The following is a 23,671-nucleotide window of genomic DNA, read 5'->3' on the forward strand; positions in this document are numbered from 1 at the left end:
TTTTTTTGTAGACACTGAGAAGTCCTAGCAAGAAAGAAATGTACTTATCTCAACTTAAAACTTTTCACCCTTATTAACTTTTCTTAAAATTGCTTTGGGAACACTTTGCCTAGTCCAGTCTTGTCCTTTTGTCTTACAAACAAAGCCTGAGTCCTACTTGTGGCTCCAACTAGCAAGTCCAGGGCTAGCTATTGTCCTCTGCTGTGTCTAGCTTCTTCTGGTCTTCAGTCCACCCCATAGCCAATCAATCCTTTCCCGAGGATGACTACAAATGTTCACTGCATGCCTCAGAGGGGCGGGAAGGGGGCAGGTGCTTGCTCTTACTTCAGCTTGCTCTTACATACAATATATAGGACGTAGGGCTCAGCTGGTTGTTTTCACTTACACAACTTTTTTTGCAATACTAGATGTTGTGACATGAACATGCAGACATCCCAAGGACTTGTTTCAGAGATTCCAAGAACTAGAGGAGCAAGCCCAGAACAAAGTATTCTAGAGGAGAAATGCAGGTGAGGCCCCTCAGACAAGGCCTTAGTCTGGGGAAAGGGCCAATGGAGTGTGGGGTCCTCTGGAAATTTGGCAGTGTAAGCCAAACAAGCCAAACAGCCCGCCTTTCTCTGCACCCTTCCTTTTCATTTTCTCCCAGCTTCATAACCCACCTCCTTTTCCCTACCATCTCTCTTGTACCCAATTCTACAGACTCTGATATAAAGAAATCAAGGTCTCCTTTCTATGCGCCCCCAGATGGTAGACAGCTAGGAAGAAGTAACCTGAAGAGGGAGTTGTAAGGACCTGGAATGCACGCTTTGCAGAGGGAGTGGTGGGCCAGCATTTGCATTTCCACTGCTTGCTGCGGGCATTTCCAGAGCAACTGGTACTGAATAAAGGATGAGGATGAGAACGGAAGGGCCACGTCAGGTGGCTTGCCCCAGGGACAGCTGGCCAGTTCTTTCACATCTCTTTTTTCCAACCAAACAGGCCTCCTTATGCTTCCCAAATGTGCTCATTCCCACCAATTTGTTTTCCCACATCACCTTCTCTTGTCTACCTACGATGCTATTCTGACCATCCTTTGAGGTACAACGACAATCCCAGTCTTCCCAAAGCCATTCCAGCTCGGTTTTCCCCATGCTGTGTTCGTTGCTCTTACTAACTGTACTGCCCCACTGAAAGTGCCCGGGCACGTACTGAATCCTGATGTCTCTAGGTCTGTGCTTCAGTACTGGTTTACTTACTGTGCAGTGATGTCTTATCTTCTTCCCAAATAGATCCTGTGTCCCTTGAGCACAGGAACCAGTCAGATCACTGATGCAGAATGAACTCATTTAATAAATGTTAATGATATGAGACATTAAATGAGTGTTCATTTCTGAATACATTATAAGGTCATAAACTCATGTCTTCAGGGCCAGGTCAACTAATAAAAATGAGAAAAACAGGTGTAGGCATCAGGGAGTAGCAAGGCTTGTGGCATTCTAGAAAAACAATGCTCTGCAGCTGCTGCTCAGCCCTGGGTGACGGCAGGAAGGGGAAATTCTGGCTCTGTGCTCCAGATGATGACTTTTTCAAGAGAAGCAGGAAGGCCAGACTGTTACGGGAAATATCTGGAACTCTAAGTGTTGGCAATAGATTTTTTAATGTTTAATATACAGTAACAAGTACAGGTCTGTTTCCCCGCTAGTTATTAGAAAGTCTGATCACATTTTCTCACACAGACAATAGATATGATCAACAGTATTCTCTCCTTAAACCACAACAGTAGCAAAATCAAAACATAAAATAAAAAGGATTGGATCTTTTTGGCTGTGTTTATTTTGCATTTAAGTTAATGCATAGAGGCAGTTTACCTGCTAACAAATATGGAAATCATAGAAAATCCAAAGGAGGTGTATCGGGGCCTCTCTAGGACTGCAGACAAGACTGATGTTTCTTTCAAAAATTTATTTTCCTTTTCAACTACATAGATTTGTCTTTAAGTATAGTTATCGTGATTGAGATAATTATAATCATTCTTGGGGGAAATCACAAAATGAAGGAAAAGGCTAAATTTTTTAGATAATTGCTGAGTTAGAATTCAAAGAAAAGATGAAAAAAAAAAAAAAGAAAAGACTGTATTATATGTCTGCTCTATATATCCAAAGCTGCCCAAATACTGTCTCCCTTAGTACTCACCAAGGATGCTGCTATCAGCACTCATTTCCAGGATGGGGGCTATTTACAGCTCTGTGTTATCCTGAGAGGTTCCCAATTTCCCTTCCTTGAGGCTGACTGGTTAAATGGTTTGTGGTAAGCCGGATTGCTCTGGGTAAGAAGGAGTCTACAACCCTGGCAGGAGTGGAAACTGACCATCCTCTCAGAAATAGAAAACCAAAGCATGGGGGGCTTCACATCTGCAAAGGGCTTGGGACTTCACATGTACGACCTAAGGTGGCTTCCACTGACTGAAGTATTTTTCTCAAATGTTTTCAAAGACCTTGGTTCACTTGTTAGTTATCCTCAGTAGGCACAGATCCTCTTTGCCCGAAGTTGAATTTGCATTCTGGGAAAGCCGAATTTGCATTCTGAAAAAAGTTGTGCAGGACAGCTAAGGCTTTAATTGTGTTCATGGTGGGACTGTAAAGCACTGCTATTTACACAGACCTTGTCAAATGAACTGGATTGAAATCCGTAAGGATCTGTGGTAGACGAGCTAGCAATGACATCACCGTCATTAGGTCAGACTCGGAACAATGCACTTGAAAGAACAGGCAGCCTGTTAACAGGCCCTCATTTCCCTGCAGTAGACTGGAAACACCAGTGGACTGTAGTAGGCCAGACTATAATCGCTTCTTACTCATCTGCTACAGGAGTTTGGGGGAAAATATTTAACCTCCCTAACGTTTCTTAAAAATAAGCATATCTTGAAGTACAAGACTAAAGGTATGAGAATGGGTATCATGCTTATTTACTGCTCTTTTTCCAGTATAGTGCTGTTAATGATGTGCAATAATCATTCATCGAAAGGAACTATAAGAATCCCAGTGTTAACTGTTTTCAAAGAAATTCCAATTAAACGAGGCACCTATGTAAGGTATTCAACTAAGGAGTTTGTTAAAAAACAGTTACTTACAGGAGCCAGTCACAGTGTCACACACCTATGATCCTAGCACTCTGAGAGGCTGAGGTAGGAGCCCTGCAATTTCAAGTTCAGCCTGGTAACTTAGCAATTTAGTGATATTCTGTCTCGAAATGAAAAATAAAGGACTGGGCATGAAGCTCGGTGTGAAGGCCCTGGGTTCAACCCCTAGTCCTGCAAGTAAGATATATATGTGCCTGGGATGTAGCTAAGTGATAGAGTGCTTGCCTAGGATGTGTGAAGCCTTGGGTTCAATGTACAGCACCACATCCACCCCCCCAAAAAAAAAAACCAGTTACAACAGCTCATTCTGGAAAAGAGTACAGCACAGCTGTCATTCTCTCATATTGCTATTAACTGTTTAAATTGGAAAATTACTTTAAAATATGAAATAAGATCTGCAGAGATACTTATAACCCTTGATCTAGTAGGTCTACGTTCTGGGAAACTTTTGAGAAAACTATAAAAACAAAAAGACTACATATATAAATATGATCACTGTAACATCCCTTACAGTGGTGATTTGGGGGAAGAAATGTAACTCCCAAACCTGCTAGATATCCAAAGTGCAAATTCATGTTCTCTAAAATGGAAGAATGAATTCTAGAAACAATGGAGGTTAAGAGTAGGAAAAATTTATTGAGAGAAAGAAAGCTTCTGTCTAAGACAGGCAGAAGGCAGACCAGAAAATGGGTTACCCTCTCACCCCACTTTTCAACGATGTTTACACAGCAAAGCCATGAGGTAAGATAGGTACAATGTGGCACAAAACTATAAGATCCAATGGAAATTTACAAGGTGGGCATGAGGTGGGGCAAAACCACGACCAACCAATAAGATGACAAGTATAGTCACCCAGGTAATAGTGATTAAAAGGGGATCAAATGGGAAAACAAGTCACATACAAGGGATTTCTGCTATCTATCTCTAGGGGAAGTAGTGTCTCTTTCTTTTTATAATGTTAACCAGTGAGTGAATTGTTCTCCATGTTGGCTCCTTGCTGTGCTGGCTCCTGGAAGGCTGGCACCTTAAGGACTAGGGCCTTGAAAGATACCTAATTAACTTACCTATTTATAATAGTGGCAGATAACACACAGTCTAAATCTTTGGTATTAGAAAAAATTTTTTGTGGAATTTTTCTTTTTGGTACCAGAAATTGAACTCAGGACCTTGAGCTTGTGAGGCAGGCGCAGTGCCACTGAGCTAAATCCCAGTCTCAGAGGAGTTTTAAAAATAGCACAAGTTCTTTGATGCATTCATTACAAAGAGAACTAAGAATACTATGCATTAATAGTCTGCTAAATAACTCCAGTGAAACTTTAAGTACAATAAGTAGTACATCTAAGAAAACAAGACAACATGTACAAGAGAGAGACAGAGACAGAAAGAGAGAGACAGAGAACAGAAATATAACAAAAAGCAAAGGATAGTTATGTTCAGGTGAGATTGTGGGTGATTTGTTTATATTTTCTAAAATGCCTATGCTGTGATTATTAACCTTTTAAAGGAAAAATAATTCAGTCAATTTACTAAAGGAATTACGGTTCTGTGGAGAAATATTTGAAGCAGCTATAACACCCAGGGATTACAGATTTCGAACATTCTCTGACACACACCCACTATCCAAACATACCCTTTACCTATTCACAATCCTATCTACTGTTGCCCTGTACACACCTTGCCTATACAGCTTGTCTGGGGAAACCCAAGGACACGTCCCTTCTCCTCCAGCACTCAGCCCGGGGAGGCAGAATTACTTAGGGGGAGAAATTACTCAAAAGTAGCAGTACACAGAAGTAGTCCAGTAGGTAATCCCCAATGACAAAATGACAGAACTAGAAAAGAAGGCAAAGAAAGAAGAGGGTGGCGTAAGAGAAGAAAACACAGCGAGTCGAACTAGACTGGGTAGCTGGAACAAGGAGTCAAGTTCTCCAACCAAAGGCTCATCCCCTCAGTGAGCACACAAGAAGCTTTTGTTTCAAGGCACTGTAGCCGCCAACAATTTCAGTGTTTATTTCAAACTTTAAACAAACAATGACTTTCCACATCAACATGTTAGGGATGCAATGAGATTGACCTGAAATGGAAACTCCCCCCCGCCCCTGCCTCTCTCTCCCAACCCCATCCACCCTTTCTTTCAGTGCTAAGGATGAAACCCAGGACCTTGTATATACTAGACAAGTACTCAACCACTAAGTTGCACCCCCAGCTCTGTGACACAAATATCCTTAAGTAGTCTAAGACTTCTTCACCACAAGGTGCTTATTCTTGAAAAATCATACAGTGGTTGTATGCTTTCATGGCCCTGCTGTTAGCTTATTAAAAGTGATCACAAACACGACTGGAATTATCTTCTTTTAAATATGGGAGCACTTCATAAATTTGTATGTCATCCTTGTGCAGGGCCCCGGCTAATCTCTATTATTTCAATTTTACTACATGTGCTGCTGAAGCAAGGATAAAGGGTCTTAACTGAAGACAATCTAGTCCCACCCATGGGTCTGCTAGGTAAGATCTCCAACTTTTATTTTGTACTTTCAGAAACTCAGTAGTAGTTTCCTCTATGTGCCAGGCTGTCCCTAGTCTGAGATTTCGGCCCTGCTACCTCTCTCCTCTCCTCACATGCCCTTCCTGTCTGGCTGCTCCGTGCTCCTTCTCATCCTCTGAGAGCCAGCTCAGCAGCATTTCTGTGGGTTCCTCTGCCCAAGTTCCTCTGACGTGGAAGAGACTTCCTCTCTGTCCCCCAGCATCCACTGCACACCACGGACAGAGGCGTTCAGCAAGCTTTTTCAGGGTTGCCTACATCTTGTTTTCTCATAGTATGAACACCTATGGGTCTCTGCAGTATCTGGCGCATTCTCAGTGACCAATCAATCCGAAGATATACTTGCACTTTAGAAAATGAATCATGCATCATTTCCCTCCACCAACAAAAAGAGGAAGTGCTGTAACAGAACATGACACTATTCATTTAATGTCAATATGCATAAAGACCCTGAAAATAAACCTGCATCTCCCATGTGCATATAAAGCCACAGGAATCAATTTTTATTCCAGCCACTTCAAGGATCACAGATGTGTACAACTTAGCAATGCTGCCTATGATTGCTCTCCACTCTCGGAAGCTTGAAAATAAAAACAAAACAAAACAAAAACCAAAAGGGGTGATTGGAGGTAGCATAAAGACATTTTTTGTAAGTACTGAGGAAGCCAAATGAAAAATTCAACATTTTAAACATTTGCTTCTGTCTTTATTTACTTTCTTTGTTTTGAGAATGCTGGATTGGAACGAGGGTTTCACACGCACTAGGCCAACTCTACCACTGAGCTACACTTCTAACACAAAAGTCCCCTTTTTTTCCTTGAGACACGGTCTTGCTATATAGTTCACTATCTTTGACAAAAATACTGTATGAATATTTAATATTTTGCTCACAAATTCACAACTAGTAGTGAAGTAAGGTTAACATTCATCTGTGGTGAACTTCATTTTGGAGCAGACAGAGAGAGTTAATTATCCTGTTAAGAGTCCACATTATAGCTGGGGAAAGCAGATGGGGGAGGAGGAGAGTTTGGTTAATGGCCACAAGGGCACAGCTAGAGAGAAGGAATAAGTTCATGTGTTCTATTACACACAAGGTGGTTATAATTAATATTGTATGACATGCATCAAAATAGCTAGAAGAGGATTTGGTGTTTTAGCTTTGTGTTTGGTTTTTGGTTATTGAGACAGGGTCTCATTATGTAGTTCAGGCTGGCCTTGGACTCACTATGCAGCCCAGGTTGGCCTCAGTCTTACAGTAGTCCTCCTGCCTCAGGCTCCTGAGTGCTGGGATTACAGGTGTGCACCACCACACATAACTTAAGAAAGGATTTTGAATGTTCATATCATAACATGATAAATGTTTGAGAGGATCGATAACCAAAATGCCTGACCTGATTATACAAAATATAAAGGTAGTAAAATATATGTTCAGTTTTTAATTTATCAATCTAAAAATTAAGCAATTAAAAAAAGATTTCAGGGCCAGGGATTTAGCTCAGTGGTTCCACCGCCTGCTTCTCAAGTACAAGGTCTTGAGTTCAATCCCTGGTACCAAAAAAAGAAAAAAGATTTCAGATTGTAAAATATGCTTCCACACAGATAATCAAACCAACATAAAACTTAAAGTCAGTTATTTGGGGAAAAGGAGTTTCTTTATATATCTTAATATATCGTACATAATTTATATCCATCTATAACCTCCATCTCAGGTTTTAATCAGAACCTATAAAATATGCTTTGACTATTTCCCATCAGAAATAATAGCTAACATCAAGACTGCTAAAGTCAAAGCATCAGTTTTGGCAGACATCCTGGAAATTCTTCCAACAAACAAGGTACAGGTTGAGACCCTGGATGTAAAAACCACAGGTACCTAGGAGTACATTTTGTGAATGGCATGTTACAAGTCTGCCATAATGGATGTACTGAAGATGTTTCTTTGGCTCTTGGGAGAATTCAACATAGTTGGCCGTTCTCTTTTTGACAGAGCTCTTTGTAGGTCATTCGGACACTCTACTTCCCAAATTTTCCTCCTTCTTTCCCTGACTCCTTTGTCGGGTCCACCTCTTCTCAGCAAGTCTAACACCACTCATCTACTCACTCACCACTGCGCCCTCGGGGGATTTCATAATTTCCAGAGTTCCAATTAGCATCGGTCTACCAACAAACATTCATAGATTTCCCCTTTTATAACTACCTGCCACGCACTTTTGGCACCGAATTGTAGCTCCAGCAGGGACAGGTGCTCTTTGTCTTGTGAATTGCTGTATTCCAAGAGTCAGAACAGAATTGCTCAAGTAACAAATGATGGAGGCCACAGCAAATTAATTATGGTGGCTGACTGAAGACACGTGCCTTTGATCATTTTAGAAGTCAAAGTCATCTGTTCCATTTGTAGAGCAAAATGCCTGGACACCATAAACAACAAGTACTTGAGCAAATCCAAAGCTCTTTGTTGAGAAAAATACCGACCCTGCTTGCAAGTACTTCTTTGCTAACTTCCTACTGTGGCAAGATGACCCACTTGATACTAGAATTCAAGGGAAACACTTTAATTTTTATAACAAACTGTCATCAAAAACATTACCTAGTCTGAAGAATTCTTTTCAGGTGCCATAAAAACCTAAAATGAATCGATATCTTGGTGAAGCCCAGTGGAGACCATTAGGCCGAGCATTGTGTTAATTTTTTATATATATACAATTGTGTTTAATCTTTATAACAAGCTTTGAGAGAGACATGGTCATTATGACCACTTACACAGATAAAGGAACTTTCTTCACGGTTCAGTAACTTGTTCAACTAGTCGCATTAACTAGTAAGTGATAATGATAGGATTCAAACTTAGTAGCCATCGGCAATAACAGTCCTTGTGGAGAAGACTGACACCTGTGGAGAAAACTACAAACCTGACAGGCCGGACTGGAAACAGTACTGATGAAGCAACATATTACTGTCATAGTGCACTGCAGACAGCTGCCAAAATCAGATCTGGACTAAATACATTTCTTATGTGCCAGGTGTTGCTCCAAGTGCTTTACATATCAACTAATGTTTGATGATAATGATGACGGTGATGTCAATGAGCGATAAAGCTTTATACACATGGTCTTATGAAATCTTCATAATAAGCTTATAGGCAAAGCATTATAACCACTCACTAGAGCAGGAAACAGACTCACAGGTTGAATACTCTGTCCAAAGTCACAATGCTAGTACAGCTCAGAAACAGGGTTTGAACATAGTTCTCCTCAATCCCAAAGTCCACACTCTTTTTCCTTATTTTATTTTATTGTATTGTATTTTATTATTTCAGTTCTAGAGATTGAATGTAGGACCTTTGCACTGAGCTATATCCCATGACCTATTTTAATTTTATTTTTGTTTGGAGACAGGATCCTGCTAAGTTAAATTGTCCAGGCTGTGCTGGAACTTGCGATCCTCCTGCCTCAGCTTCTCGGAGTGCTGAGATTACAGGCATACACCAACATGCCTAGCCTAAAGTCCACGCTATGGGCTAAACACTATGAAAATATCCAGTTCCATGAAGAATTTTGTGAAATAAGAGCTCTGTAGTCAATTAAATTTTGGACTCACTGTATATCCTATTTTAATTCAAAACCCACATTAGAATAGTAGGAATTCTAAAATGCTTTACAATTAAAAAGAAATTCTGATAGAGCTAGCTGAATATTTCAAAATACTATTTAAATATAGACCACTTTGCAATGTGTAACATATGCTGTTAAGGCAAACCGGAAGGAGCCCATTAACCTGAGGTTGTCTTGTAACCAGAGCTTCTAAACAAAACCCAAGCCCGTGTAAGTTTAACCAATCAGAATCCACCAATTAACCTCTAGCAACTTCCACCGAATCAAACTCAAAAAGAAAGATGCCTAACTGTAGGTAGACAAATAAATTCTCTCCGTGCCATGCTACAGAAGCTCCCTGCTCACAATACAAAGTAGAGCTCTTTTAACCTCTTCTGGTTCTGGGTACTGCTTGATTCATCAACTGTTCTTTGAGCAAATAAACTGTTGAATCGCATTTTGTTTGAAAAAAAAAAACCTTGTAAAGTCTAATAATGTATTTTGTCTTAAGTTTCTCTTTTAACATTAATATACTGTAAGACTAAAATCTGTAAATACAGGATATACCCCTGTGAGTGATGAATTTTTAATGTAAATCACACAACCAGTAGGAGGGAGGGGTGGAGTGGGAAGGGTAGAAGGGGGCAGCCACCATAGGACACTGATGAGTATGGCTGAAAGGGCCCCAAAGTGCAGCGGACCTCGTTCTCAGCCAGCTTTACTAAATAGTCTCGATTCCGTGAACAAGTTATGTAACTTTGTCAGACCTCTATTTTCTTTCTCCAAAACTAAAGATACTTTTATTTTACAAAGTGGTTGCACTTGTTATTCAGTAAGTGGATCCGCTGTTATGCAGAAACCTCAGGAAAAGATCCCGTCTCAGAATAGGCACAGACAAGAAACAATGAGGTTACCCTATTAATATGTATAGCTTCTGTTCTTGTGTATTAGCTAAAGCATTTTTGAAAACACAAAAAAATTTAAAACAGAGGTAAACATCCTGCACTCTAAAAAAATAGATATCAAATGTTCAGACACAGGGGTACATTGGATACCAAGGCAAGGGTGGTATTTGGGGCAAGCAGCTTAGAAAAGGGTGTCTTATTAATTTTTCATGAGGTATTTATTAATTATCCCACTGAAAAGGAAAAGGTGGAGTGATGCGAATAAATTGGGAATATGCTAGTGATCTTTAAGAAGATAATCTGTAATTATAACTAACACTTAGCTAGAAGTAGGTAGACAAAACATTGTAAGTTAAAAGTCTCGCTTAACTCAGGAAAACTATTAGGAGGAAGTTAAATAGTTTCAAAGGTCAACAGAAATTCACTTTTAGCAACATCAGAGTCAAAAGCACCGGGAAGCACTTGGTCTGTCCCTGGGGAAAGACTGAAAGAAAGCAAAAAGATGAATTTCTATTTTCTTTCCATTTTATCTATCATGTATTATTTTTAAACAAAAACAGTAAGAGGAATTCTATCTATGATACAGCAGAAAGCTGATGATACCGTAGGGAGCCTGTACACAAAGGAATATTTAATATCAGGGAAGAAACACAGAACAGTCACGAAGAGAAAGTGCTAGCAGAGTAGGCTGATGTTATGGGGAAACGGGATGGGGAAGTTCCCAAAAAGAGATGACTTTTCACTTGATGTTGAAAGACGTGTGGGATGTTGGCAAAGAGGGTAGGGAGGCATAGCAGACAAACAGGACAAGAGCAAAGGTGTCAGGCTCAAGCAGAAACTCTTCATGGATGCTGTGAGGCTGGAGTCAGCAGAGTGTGCCGGCTAAGAACTTCGGGCTTTTATTGCAAAGCAAGCTATAGAGTGTGTGGAGGAGGATTCAGTTGGATCAGAGCACCCAGGGGTGAAAGCACAGGGACCTTTCTACCACAGACTGTATTAAACTGAACTGTTCAAGTCAATAACAAAAAAGAAAAAAACATATAGTGTGTGAACATCTCTCCAGGTTTAAATGGAAATAATTCTGTTTTCAAATCACTGTCTTGAGCTGGGCATGATGACATGCCTATAATTCCTGCTAGTCAGAAGACTCAGGAAGGAGCATCACAAGTTCAAAGCCAGCCTGGACAACTTAGTGAGAGCCTGTCTCAAGATAAAAAATAAAAAAGCCTGCCAATGTCACTCAGTAGTAGGCTGTCCCTTGGTTCTATCCACCAAATAAATGAGTATTTATAAAAATAATAAATTGTATGCCTACCCTAGATGTGTATAACATCTGAGCTTAATAGGAATGGTAATAAACATGAGTTTAAACAGTTACAAACTATAGAGAGGCGAACTATACAACAGGTTCACTACAAATGGTTTATAGGTAGGTAACCAGATGCTGGTATTTAAGTGTGTTACAGAGGTAGCAACTTAAAACCATTTCTTAAAGCTAATCAAAACTCAGTAGAGTTGGCATTCTGTTAGAGAATCGCTTGCACACCTCTGTACAAATCTTGTCACTTCTGTCTCACAAGGCACACAGATTCTCTCCACATTGCTTCCAGTATCCCCCAGTATATCAGAGGAGCACAATCATGAAGGTAGATTAACAGTCTGTGACAATAAAAGGGGGGATCAGCACACAAAGATTGTGTTTCTGACAGAGTTATCAAGTGCACTCCCACAGCATGGGCCTAGCAGGGAACGCACGACACTAGGAGCCTGGGAACCTCTCCATTCCACACCCTACTTCACAGTATAACAGATCCCGCGATCTCCAGGAAGTCACGACCTTTCTGAGCTTCAACTTATCTCAACCGACAAGTGGAAATAACAATCTCAACCAGTTACTTGCTGTAAAAAAATTTATTAAATCAGGTGCTATAAGTGAAATGCTTTATAAAACCTGGAATGCAATAGAAACACAAAGTCTAATAAAAATGAGGTTCTGAAGGCCTCATCGGTGCAGCCTCCTCCTCTCGAACCCTTGGCGGGATCCCCCATCTTACTCTCACTCCATACACGTTCATTTCCACTACTTCATCTCCCGTCTGTTAGCGACCCTTGAATCCGTACCTCCAGCTTAGAGCTCCGTGCCAAACCCCAGGGCTGTGCACCAGCTAAGGACCCATCATCCCAGGACTCTTCCCAGTGCACAAGGCCCCAAACTCTCTATCTTCCCCTTAGACCTGTTCCCCTCCTGAGTCAGGTCATTGTCACCACTGTTCCAGAGCCTGTCCAGGGCCATGTTGGCTCCTTTCTCCCCTTCACTCCACTCCATGCCCTGTGGCAGCAACTCTCCCTCCATAGCTCATGCTCTCGGCTGGACTGGTGCTTCCCAAGTCATCTCATGCCTTCCCTTCTGCTCTCTTCAATTCTCGGCACTACACTGCCACTGCGAAGGATTGTTCTGAAATACCTATTGTCCATGCGCCTTCCCTGCTAAAAATCTTTCTGCGGCTCCTCTCGTCCACAGAGCTGTTCATTACCTGAGCCATGCATCCATTCTGTCTCACTCTCTGACCTCTACAGCCAGTCTACACCATTTTCAGTGCCTTGGCTGTACCAGCCTCTCCTTTTAGGACACTGCTGTTTCTGGCTGGAATGACCCTTTCACTCCCCTCTCTTCACCCACTTCCTTCCCTTGGGCGGATCCTAGGGAAAGGCAATCAAGCAGAGCATTAAGCTCTAGAACTCAGGAATGATACAGGCTACAGGAATCCCAGCTCCACCTCTATAAACCATGCCATCTTATGCAAGTTACTTTCTTTGCATGTCAGCTCCCTCAAGTCAGATAAAGAGAAATAAGACAGCTGCCTGACATGATTGAAGTATGACTAAATAAACTGCATGCGAAGCACATAGCACAGTACCTGACAGAGTAGATACCTTGTTTGAAAGGTGTTATTTTACTGTAAACCTTCAGCCTTGTAACTGAGTTTAGATGGTAGTGTGACAAGGGAACATGCCCCACATCCAGGTACATTTCAAACGCCCCTTTCAAGGCTTTCGCAGGAAATCATAAATGCCTCCTCTACCACAGCTCTTCTTCCATCAGTCAAATGCACACTACGTCACCATCTGCTGGCTTATCTCTCTTCACTCAACTATACGGTCCTCAAAATTAGGTATCTCTCTTCTTCATCTGTTCTACCAGCTCCCTGAATTGGAATTTAGTTAATATTTATTGAATAGGGTCAGGGGGCACAGCTCACACGCTTAGCATCCACAAAGCCTGGGCTCAGTCTCTGACACATATACACACATACGTGCATGCGTGTGCACACATACAAGTGTTAGGTCAGTAATCATTTCCAGATGGTAGGGTTTTAATTTTATTCTGGATACTGTGAAAGGCAGTTTTTTTTTTAAGATTTCATAATATGACACACCGTTAACCAGGCAATATGGCCAGGTTTGTCACTTGGAAATTCAATGACATTGTTTCCTTTAGAAGCATAAAATGAAGAAGAAAAATAAGTGGTGGACTGTTCCCACATAGTTTTATAAGGAAATGAGAATAAATATATGTTCACTATTTTAAAAGAAGCAACTGTGCATAAAAAGAACATTTACGAATGATGAACTACGCTTTCACACTTCATAGAAAGTCTTCAGATCAAGTTCAAGCTGCATGTTAGAAACAGGATGTCCCATTAAAATAATGCAATAATGATGGCATTTCTGCACTCAGGGCTATGTTGGTAGAAGTACTAGAAAAAATAAATTATAGACTATAAATTAGGCATTGTCTTACAGTCCTGGTGGCTGAATCAATCTGACTTTAACGTTCCATAAGTACTCTCTGCAGAGACCAACTCAGAGTGCTCACCTGCCAGCACTAACAGTGGTTCAATGCTACCCCACAGTTATTCCTAAAGCCTCTCTGCTGCCATGTGTTTAAAGAAAAACCTTATCAAATCAGGTAAAAATTACTGTGCTTGGAGAAATCTCCCCCTTATATGAATCATTACACATCATCACAAGCCTGGGAGGGAGGAGATGAAACGTTATTTACTAATATTTGGAAGTTAAACTTGCCTGATATTAGTAAAAGTGCCAATTCAAAACTGTATGAAAAAAGGCTAGCACCTTGCAGTTTTGCAGTATTCAAAGCTAAGCTGTCATTTAAACCACACCTACACAGCCTAAAAGCACATCCTGTGTAGAGAATTCAGGTGAGGGCACATTAAATCTCACCAAGTTTGGGGATGTTTCACAGAATTAAAAACCTCAATTACATAGACCAAAAGCCTTTTCATCTATGGGATATAGGGAGACCGTCAGCAGAAATGCCAATTACAGCAATCTCTCTTACATTATGTCACTGATAAGATTCATAGTAAAAGAACTAAGAAGTAAGGGTGGGGTACACTTCACTGGTAAAAACATGTATTTAGTGTACACAAAGCCCTAGGTTCAATCCTCAGCACCCCCAAAATAAACAATAAACAAAGAAATAAATCAATAAACAAAGAAAGGAGCTCAGAGAGGTATGACAATTTTGGCTCTTGCTCTGAGCTCCCTTGAAGCCATCTTTATCATTTTAAACTGTATCATTCTACACCTTTGTAACCGCACCTGTCTTAAGATACCTCTCAGTCTCAGCTCCCAGTGTGTGTGTGTGTGTGTGTGTGTGTGTGTGTGTGTGTGTGTGTGTTACGGATTAAACCCAGGGCTTCTTACATGCTAGGCAAGTTCTACCACAGAACTACATCCCCAGTGCTCTGCTTTAGCTATAAGTCAACATGGTTTCTCCAACCTACTAGTTTTCTTTCAGACCATCTGAGAATCTCCTCAAAGCCTCACACAGCAGGTTTTCAATTTGTTTACAAATAAGTCTAAGTGACTACTCATAAGAGTATGCTATCAGGAGATCCAAATACCTCCTTAACAAGTAATCTAATTTTCTTCATAGAACAGTCCCCAGAGTATATACCACATTGATGTGTATATGACCATCAGTTCCACTTTTAAGTTGGAAATATACTCTTGGCCAAACACACCTTAAAATAATTTTTTATTAATATATGTTCATTGTGAAAAAAACACAGGGCTATGGATGTAGCTAAGTGCAGAGTGCTTGCCTAGCTCATGTGAGGCCCTGGGTTCAATCCCCATAAAAAGCAAAAGAAGACAACCATTGAGATATACTTTGATAAGAAATGGTATATATGCTGTTTTACAACTTTTTCCCACAATATACAGTACAATTATTTTTTCAAATCATTTAACACTTTACAGTATGAATTTTTAACATTTTTTATTGTTTTAGCAGGGTGAGGGGGTCAGTCCAGGGTTCCTATACGTTAGGCAAGTGCTTTACCTCTGAGTTATTCCCTAGCCCCCTCTTATTTTGTACTTATATCTTCATTCCTTTATACTACACTGGGGGAAAGGTTGTTGAATGTTTCTCATAAATGATGATGAAAAGGACAAGCTGAATAATTTTTAATTCTGTAAAATGTTTCCATTTTCTACTTTATTTTCTGTGTTGGAGGTTGAACCCAGGACCTCATGCATGCTATCCAAGCACTCTGCCACTGAATTATATGTCCAGCCTCAAAAAAAAATTTTTTTAAGTTCTGAGACAGGGTCTTTCTGAGTTTCCCAGGCTAACCTCAAAATTTGCAGTCCCGGTGCCTCAGCCTCCCTGGTAGCTAGGAAGGATTACAAGTGTGTGCTACCATACTTAGCTAAATGTTTCCATCATCACAGCTCCAAATTGTGCTAGGCAAGTGATCTACCATCAAGCTACATCCCCAGCCCAATTTTGCCTGGATCCATCATGATTTACAATAAATTCTATAAAGAGTGAAGGCTGGGATAGAATAAATACACTTTTCAGGCTCCTGATGGATATTTCAAAACCATCCTCTAAGAAAGTGGTTCCATGCAGAAGTGTACATTTCAGTCCCTTCACCTACATTGGGAGTACCATTGTTTTTCACTTGCATAGCACTTAGAAATCAGTCTTCAGAATTTCCTCCATCTCCTTTCTTCCCTCGTCTCCTTCTCTAACAGGTGCTCCTGTGTCTTTTCCAGATCTATTTTCATTTGTGCCTTTCCACTGTTCATCTTTTAATATTTCTATTGTTAACACTGAAATTTGCCTAGCTAGTATCTTATCCGCTTAGACTCTTAGAGCCAAAGTATGAACCAACTAATCTGATAAACTAATCTACGCTAATGTAAAGGGGCTCATTCTCAGGAACATACATACAGGATAACCTGAACAGTTTAAGGAAAATACATCATCTATAATAGGAATGCATTTTATAAAGCAATGGTTTTCAAGTTTTCCTACAACTGAAGTTACCTGGGGGATGTTTTAAAATGTTGCTAAGACTACATATCTCCCAGAAATCCTGGATCATTTGGTAGAGGGTAAGACCTGAGAATCTGAGTTTTTTTTTTTTTTAATAGTTCCCAGAGGATTCCAATGTAACATCTGTTGAGATGATTTAAGAGAGTGATCCTCCCTCAGTGCCTTCTTCTTAGATATGACAGGGCCCCAAGGAAGAAGAGTACAGTGGATTTAATCTCAGTAATATGACTCATTGCTCAAAATAAAGGAGATAAGACAGGGTAGTAAGGGCCGATGATAACAAAATAAAGCAGTATTGTGTCCCTTGATGCTAGGTAGTTGCTGCTGTGTCAAGAAGCAGGCCAAGCTTCATTTTCTAAATAGCTTCAGTTGCTTTTGCAATTGAAAATAAACTTACTGAAGGAAGAAGGTTTGTGCCGTGCACATTACTGGTTGCTCTCTAAGTTTCAATGACACGTATTATTTCCAGTTCACATTTGTTCCCCTGTTCCAACAAAATTGGGCAATCCTACAGACTTCCTACACAATCCACAGTGGATCCCTGGAAACAACTCAGAACAAAAACCAGTACCCAGGGCTATGGATGTAGCTCAGTGGTTCCGGTGCCTGCTTTCTAAGGGCAAGGACCCAAGTTCGATCCCTGGGAAAAAAAGCAAACAAACAACAACAACAAAAAAAAAACAGTACCGGGAATTTAGATATACTACGGGGCTAGGAGCCTAGCTCCATGGTACAACACACACCTAACATGCACAAGGCCCAGGGTTTGAGCCTTATCTTATAGGGAAAACTCAGAGAAATAATTTTCTTGAGGAGATGAGAATTCAGCTCAGTGTTGCCGTGCCTGCCTTGCAAGCACAAGGTCATGAGTTCCATCCCTGGTATCCCTCACCCCCAATTTTTTTCTTTTATAGCATATGTTTTCATCTGATCTGAATGCACTTGCCAATATTTACAATTCAGAAGATAAGTTACAAGGGCCACTTCTCTGCACACACACTCAGGTCCATTGAGAACATGTCACCTCCTCTGCTGGGACCTGGCATGCCCATTTCCAAACAGTCTCCAGGAATACCAAAAGGACCACACAGCCCAGTCCGGAAAGAAAAAGCTTTTTTTTTCAAACCTGGCTTTTCCAAAATTACTTATGATAAGGAAGATTTTCTTGTGACCTGAAGACCAAGACTCATCTCTGTAGCCAATACAGCAATTTTCTCTTCCCGTTTTCTTTTGCAGTTGCTGGAGACAGCCATTTAACCCACCCAGGTAAATACTATTGCTCTCTCGAATCTTTGAAAGGTGTTACTTCCAAATTATATAATTCCATGAGAAAAGAGAGAAATTACAGGGTTTCCTATAAGAAGAATGGCTTTCTTGGTGTCAATACTAAAGAAGGAGTCATGGTCACTATTCCACCATGTCAAATTTTAGTAAGCAGAGGAAATGAACGGACTCTAAAGCTTGTAGACGTATCCTAATGGTGGAAAGAAAAGGCCTTGGAGGTGGAGAATGTGCTTGGATTCAGAAAAAAACAAATTTCTACTAGAAATGTGCTGTAACACCCTACTAAAGGGAATTTTAATACGACAAAGCTCTTCAGGCTGCAATCTTGCACACAGCGAGCAAGGAAGAAGAATATAAAACCCTCCAGGAAAATCGGGGGTTTTGGGGTTTGGTTTTTTCCTATATCTAGTTGTCATTCCCGAAAGGGTTTTTACAAAAATAACCTGGATTAAAGCCCAAGGTTGGGGCGAGGGAGGTGACTTGATCTGGGAAGAGGGTTAAGAGTTTAGATGGGGCAGGCTGCTCGGAAATACTGTCCAATCGTAGGGCTCAGCCTTGGCCGCAGTCTGTAGCTACGACACTAAAAACAATGCATGGAATAAACCACAGTTACCTTTTCCTGTCTATGAGGGGAAAACACACACGCACAGATTCATGATACAGTGGAAAGAAACGCTCTTCTTCCAGGTCAAACCCGGGCACCCTAGTTCAGGCAAAGATTACTGCCTTGGCAGTCAAGGACTTTATTAACGCTGCGGGCAGGCAGGAACACATACAATACGCAAAAAAAGGGCTAGGAGAGCCTCCTCCTCAGCCACCTTTTCAGCCAGCCAGGCCTCCCTGCCTCCTTTCTGGGACTGAGGCAAGCGACACAGATGAAATGGAAGATCGCGCGGCTCCACGCTACAGCAGCCCTGCCCGCTGTTCCGCGCCAAGGCCTAGGAGCCAGAGGGCCAGCCGGTGCAGCCTTTATGGAGGCTGCGTTCCTCCAAATCAGCGCCTGTTTCCCCCTCCCTAAAACGTTTAACTCACTCTCTGCCGGCCCCTCTGGGAGAACAAAACTGGGGGGGAGGAGTGGCTTACAAAGTGCTGAAGGAACTGGCGCTTGGCGCTGCAAACCAAGACGGGGACATTTAGGACAGACGCAAGGTGAAGCCGCTGTTAAATCCTGTCCAAGAACTTCCCTTCCCATCTTCCATCACGCAGACAGACCTAGCTCCGTGCCACCGCAGAAGCAGGCGATCGCGACACCCTAGCAGTGTCCAGCTCGGCCACCTTAAAAAGCGATGGCTGGGCTGCAGTGGAAAAATACGTACTCTTGGGGAGCACGAAATTTTGTTCCCCCATCGAATACTGCTTAAGAGGAGGGAGAGAGAAGCAGCGATCGGCTGCGCCTCACCACTTGCTGTGCGCCCCGGAAAGTCGCGTCCAGCAGCATCAGCTTCCAGGGATCCGACACCGAGCTGGGCAGCGGGATGTACACGTAGTAGGCGGCCAGCGCCACCAGGGCGGTGAGCAGGACACAGGACGACCTCATCCTCCCGGCTCGGCGCTCGGCTCGCCCTTGGCTCGACCTGGAGGAGGCGATGCCACCCGGAGATTTCGCTAAGTTTCTGCCAGCCGCAGCGGCTCATTTACGCGTTTCTAATAAAGCCAGAGCCAATCACCGGCGACGCCTGGAGGAAGTGGGGGCGCTGACGCGCGGCCTCCTCTGTGTCCTAGCCCGGGGGCCGCGGACGCTCCAGGTTGGAGGACGCGCGGGCGGAGCGCAGCGCACCCTGCAGGACGCTGCCTGGAACTGCGTGCTGTGGCCTGTGCCGCCGCCCGAAGGTCTTGGAGCACCGGCCAGGTCTGGTACGCGTGGCGGGTCTCCACCCATTCTGAGTCCAAATGGAGATACCATTGAAAACGGTAATAAAATGCTCTCCCTCTAGACCCAGAACTGGAATGTAACCTCTAAGCGATAAGAGGGAAAAGGAGAATGACAAATTCCTATAGCTCAAGCAATGGTCTGCCTGAAGCACATCTAGCCTTAGATGGGAAGCGAGGCAGGAGAACTCCAAGTTTAAGACCAACCAGGGCTACATAGTGAGAATGTCTTTAAAAAAAAGAAAAGCTCCCTACGTAGATTATTGATTACGAAAGAAAAAAGTGATAATTCTATAAAGGACTAACCTGGTGGATAACACCTGAAATAGTTCTTTCGTTGGGTCATCAATATCAGGAGAATTGTTTAAATTCAAGTTTTTTGCTAAAGATAGGAGAAGTAAGGGAAGGAATGGGAAAGAGAAAACTGCACAGGCAGAATTACAACCAGAAATCCAGAAGGGAAATATTTGGAACGTTTTTAAGGAAGCAGTAGGAGGACAACTCCAAACCTATTGGCCCAGGCCTTTAAATACCTGGTACATAAAATCACCTCACCTTAATATAATGATTTAATTTAAGCTAATCCACAGAAGTGAAGTAACCATAGATGTGGGATAGATGATGTGTTCAGGAGAAAGCTGATTTCTTATTCAAAATCAGAGGTAAATGTTTTAAAGATCACACTTCAGTGACATTTTAAGCATAAGCTGGAGGTACTTGTTTTCCACCTTTTTAACTATTATCTCTTTTAGTTACTGGTTCAGCACATAACTTTCAACAGACAGGGCTGTATATGTTGTGAGTGCACATGCATGAAGCTAGAAACTCATCTTAATAGGTAAGAGAAACAATCCCAGTGATATAAACCAAGCTAACTACTGGACTGGGTTAACATTATTTGTTTTTATGTGACTTGCAAAGTAATTCAAGGTTTTACCTTGTAGACTTTGGTATTTCTTCTGGAGTTTGATTGCATATTTAATAAAGTCATAGATCTGAGAAATAATGACAAAACTGAACCCCGAACCAGCAAAAACCAAGCACCACACCTGAACCTGCCCTGCATCTTTGGCTGTAGTAAGAGCTCAGTGTTGCCAATGTGTCCAGGACCGGAGCAACAACCTGGTTAGCTCCACCCTGTCCTCTAGTGTGAAGTGATGGGACCGATATTCACTTCTTGTATAACCCAGTGCCCGGCAGCTTCCGTCCAGCTGTGCACTAAGAGATAGAAACTGGAAACAAAGAGACTGGATAATTCTTCATGCTAGATTAGAGAGTTTTTGAAAATGAGACTAATTTGAAATAGTCTTAAACATTTTCGTGACTTGTTTCTAATACTTCATTCAACAAGTATGCCTGCCCCATGCTGAGAAATAAGGGTGTCAGAGGAAAGCAAGGAAGTTGGTCTGCTCTTCAAATTTTACATGTTTGTTGGGGAGTGGAGGGTAAGGAAGGTACTGTGATACTTCTGTTTACAAATTTAATTCTTTCCACTATTCCACCCACTAGCTGAGTTGGACAAGAACCAAATCAAATTTCACCATGAGGTCAACATTGAACCTAAGCATTGAATTTGATTTGGTTTTTATCTAATTCAGTTTTCAACCAAAATTGTGAAAAGAATCATTTGTGAACTGAGGTACTACTGTATATGGTGGGGCAAATGATTAATAAATGATAATGGCTAATACATGTTGAGTGCTTGTTATGAGCCAAATTCTGTGAGAAGCACTTTGAATATATTAACTTATTTTGTTTCCAAACAATTTTGTAATGCACTATTGTTATTCTGAAAACAAAGGCACTGAAATGTGAAGTGCTTTGCCCCAGGTTGTCCAGCTGGTGAGATATATGTGGGACTGCAGCCCACAGAGTCTGGGCCTAGTGCTCCTGTGCTCTAGCATTCCACTCTACTCCTGAGTAGCAACCTGAGGAAAAGAGTAAGATGAGAGCCCACTCTCTGGATGGCTGCTGCTTATAATGGGTGAAGAAGGGCCCCGAGCAGATGCCATCTGAGACTCTAGATAAGGAAGTGATCTTGGAGGAGAGCCTTGCTAAAATCCTGAGGCCAAGGGGAGGACTGCAGAGTCTCTAAGGTGCTGAGGAGGAGGAGGAGCAAAAAGAGTGCTACCAAGGCCTGAGCAGTGTGTCAGGCAGAGAAGAAGGAGGGCAGATCACTCAGGACCAGTAGGCTGTGAGTTAGGAGTACGAATATCGGAGTGCGGTGGAAAGTAGTTGGGGACTTGGAAGCAGGGAAGTAACAGGATCTGGTGTGCATTTGAAAAGGTGCGCACCAGATGCTCTGTGGAGAACAGAGGGCCTTGGGTAGGCTTCAGCAGTCTCTAGGTGAGGGATGTCACGGGCCCGCAGGGGCAGCTTAGCACTGGATTGGAGACGGGAAACAAACTGAGGATACAGATAGCAGAGATAAAAATATAGTCACAGATTGTGAAGAGTGACTAAGAAGAAAAGAGTTACTTCTAAGGAAATAAGACAGCATTTGACTCAGGCAATTAACTTCTCCATTTTTCTAGAATTGTCTTTGATTTACCTTTGGTATAATCTCTCAAGTATATGGCATGGCAAAATAATTGCTTAAAAATATATTTATTTTTATTACTGGAAAAACTGACTCATAGGCCATACAAGGCACCATGTAAAGGGGCTTCTTCATCCTAGAGGAGCAGAGCCTTAGTTCAACATGTATTGAGTTTTATTATCTCAAAGGCATGGTGCTAGATACCAAAGTGATGAGGATATGGTCCCATTCACCACCAGAAGTGCTCTCCCTAGCTGGAGACAAAGTCAGACAGATGGGCAGATTTTAGAGATGGTGGCTTCTGCTCTGGAAGGCTGGGAAGTAGAGTGATCGCAGAGCTGGTTCTGCTGGTGGGAAGAGAAGAATGCAGGCAGCTTCTCAGTGGGACCATCCTTGGCAGAGAGAGAAAGAGAGTCCTGAAGTGCAATGTGAGCAGAAGGCTCTACATAAGGTTCAGTATTTCTGCAGCATCAAATGCAGGGGAGAGGGCGGAGGTGAAAATTTAACCTGAAGAGTTAGTGAAGGTTACATGATGCAAGCCTTGTGTATTAAACCCGAGAGCGTGAGCATTATCCTGTGTGGGGTGGGGGAGGTGAGAATTTCCATGAGATCCTGCTGGTAATAAAGTGAAGAGTATGTTGGTGGGCAGAGAGCAGAGGAAGCTGTTGAGAGGATGTTCCTTGAAGACAGATATCCAAGAATGAGATATTAGCTTGTACCCAACTCAAGTGATGACCATGTGGGTCCAAGGATACCTGAGAAGTAGAATCAAAAGGACTTGGAGGGGAGGAGAAAGGAGTAATTGAGAAGAATTCCCAGGTTTCTTGTTAAAGCACTTAGGAGGGTAGTGACGGTTTTTCTGAGATGAAGAATGGTGGAAATAGCCAGGGGTGGTGGCAGACACCTGTAATCTCAATACTCAAGAGGCTGAAGCAGGAGCATTTGCCATGAGTCTGAGGCCACCTGGGCTACACAGTGAATTCAAGTCGAGCCTAAACTACACAACAAGACCCTGTCTCAAAACCCAAAAACAACTAAAATACAAATAAGTGAAAAAGGATGATGGGAGAATAAAAAGTTTAAGGAAAAATTATAATTAGGTTGGAGGCATCTATGAGACATTTAAGTAGTGAGTTCTAGGTGCATAAGTCAGGTGCTTGTAGGGGATGCACAAGCTGGAGATTAAAGGCAAACGTCCTCATCTTATAACCAGAGCCATAAGGATGGATGGGAGAAGCTGGAGGGCTGGGTGGAGCACAAGTTGGACAAGTTGACAAAAGAGCCCAAGTTAAAATGGTCAGAGAGTTCTATCTAGACTAGAGAAGTAGAGTAGTGATAGATCATGAAAGGCAAACAGTCATTGAGAAGGTAAAGTGGTAGAATTTCTTAACTGGATTCCCCCCCCCCACACACACCAGGGATCAAACTCAGGACCTTGTGATTGCCAGTCA

At 42.0% G+C, this 23,671-nt stretch overlaps 2 protein-coding genes and 1 pseudogene across 2 annotated transcripts in view; 1 reads left to right on the forward strand and 2 right to left on the reverse strand.

The window, feature by feature from the left end:
* The window catches only part of Nceh1 (neutral cholesterol ester hydrolase 1), a 54,047-nt gene extending 34,593 nt beyond the window's left edge, over positions 1 to 19,454 (reverse strand). The window contains exon 1 of the mRNA XM_010632409.3: positions 19,212 to 19,454. Within this exon, the coding sequence (XP_010630711.1) occupies positions 19,212 to 19,349 (138 nt within the window). The 5' untranslated portion in view covers positions 19,350 to 19,454. The remainder of the gene's footprint in view (positions 1 to 19,211) is intronic.
* LOC117285758 lies at positions 5,474 to 5,571 on the reverse strand (annotated as a pseudogene).
* A 207-nt stretch (positions 19,455 to 19,661) lies between the features above and the next one.
* Ect2 (epithelial cell transforming 2) overlaps positions 19,662 to 23,671 on the forward strand; it is a 107,201-nt gene continuing 103,191 nt past the window's right edge. Inside the window, exon 1 of the mRNA XM_033762521.1 lies at positions 19,662 to 19,723. The gene's annotated coding sequence lies outside the window, so the exon portion shown is untranslated. The remainder of the gene's footprint in view (positions 19,724 to 23,671) is intronic.

Source organism: Fukomys damarensis, unplaced genomic scaffold (assembly GCF_012274545.1).
Source record: "Fukomys damarensis isolate Sample0158 unplaced genomic scaffold, DMR_v1.0_HiC HiC_scaffold_12, whole genome shotgun sequence".
NCBI lineage: Eukaryota > Metazoa > Chordata > Mammalia > Rodentia > Bathyergidae > Fukomys > Fukomys damarensis.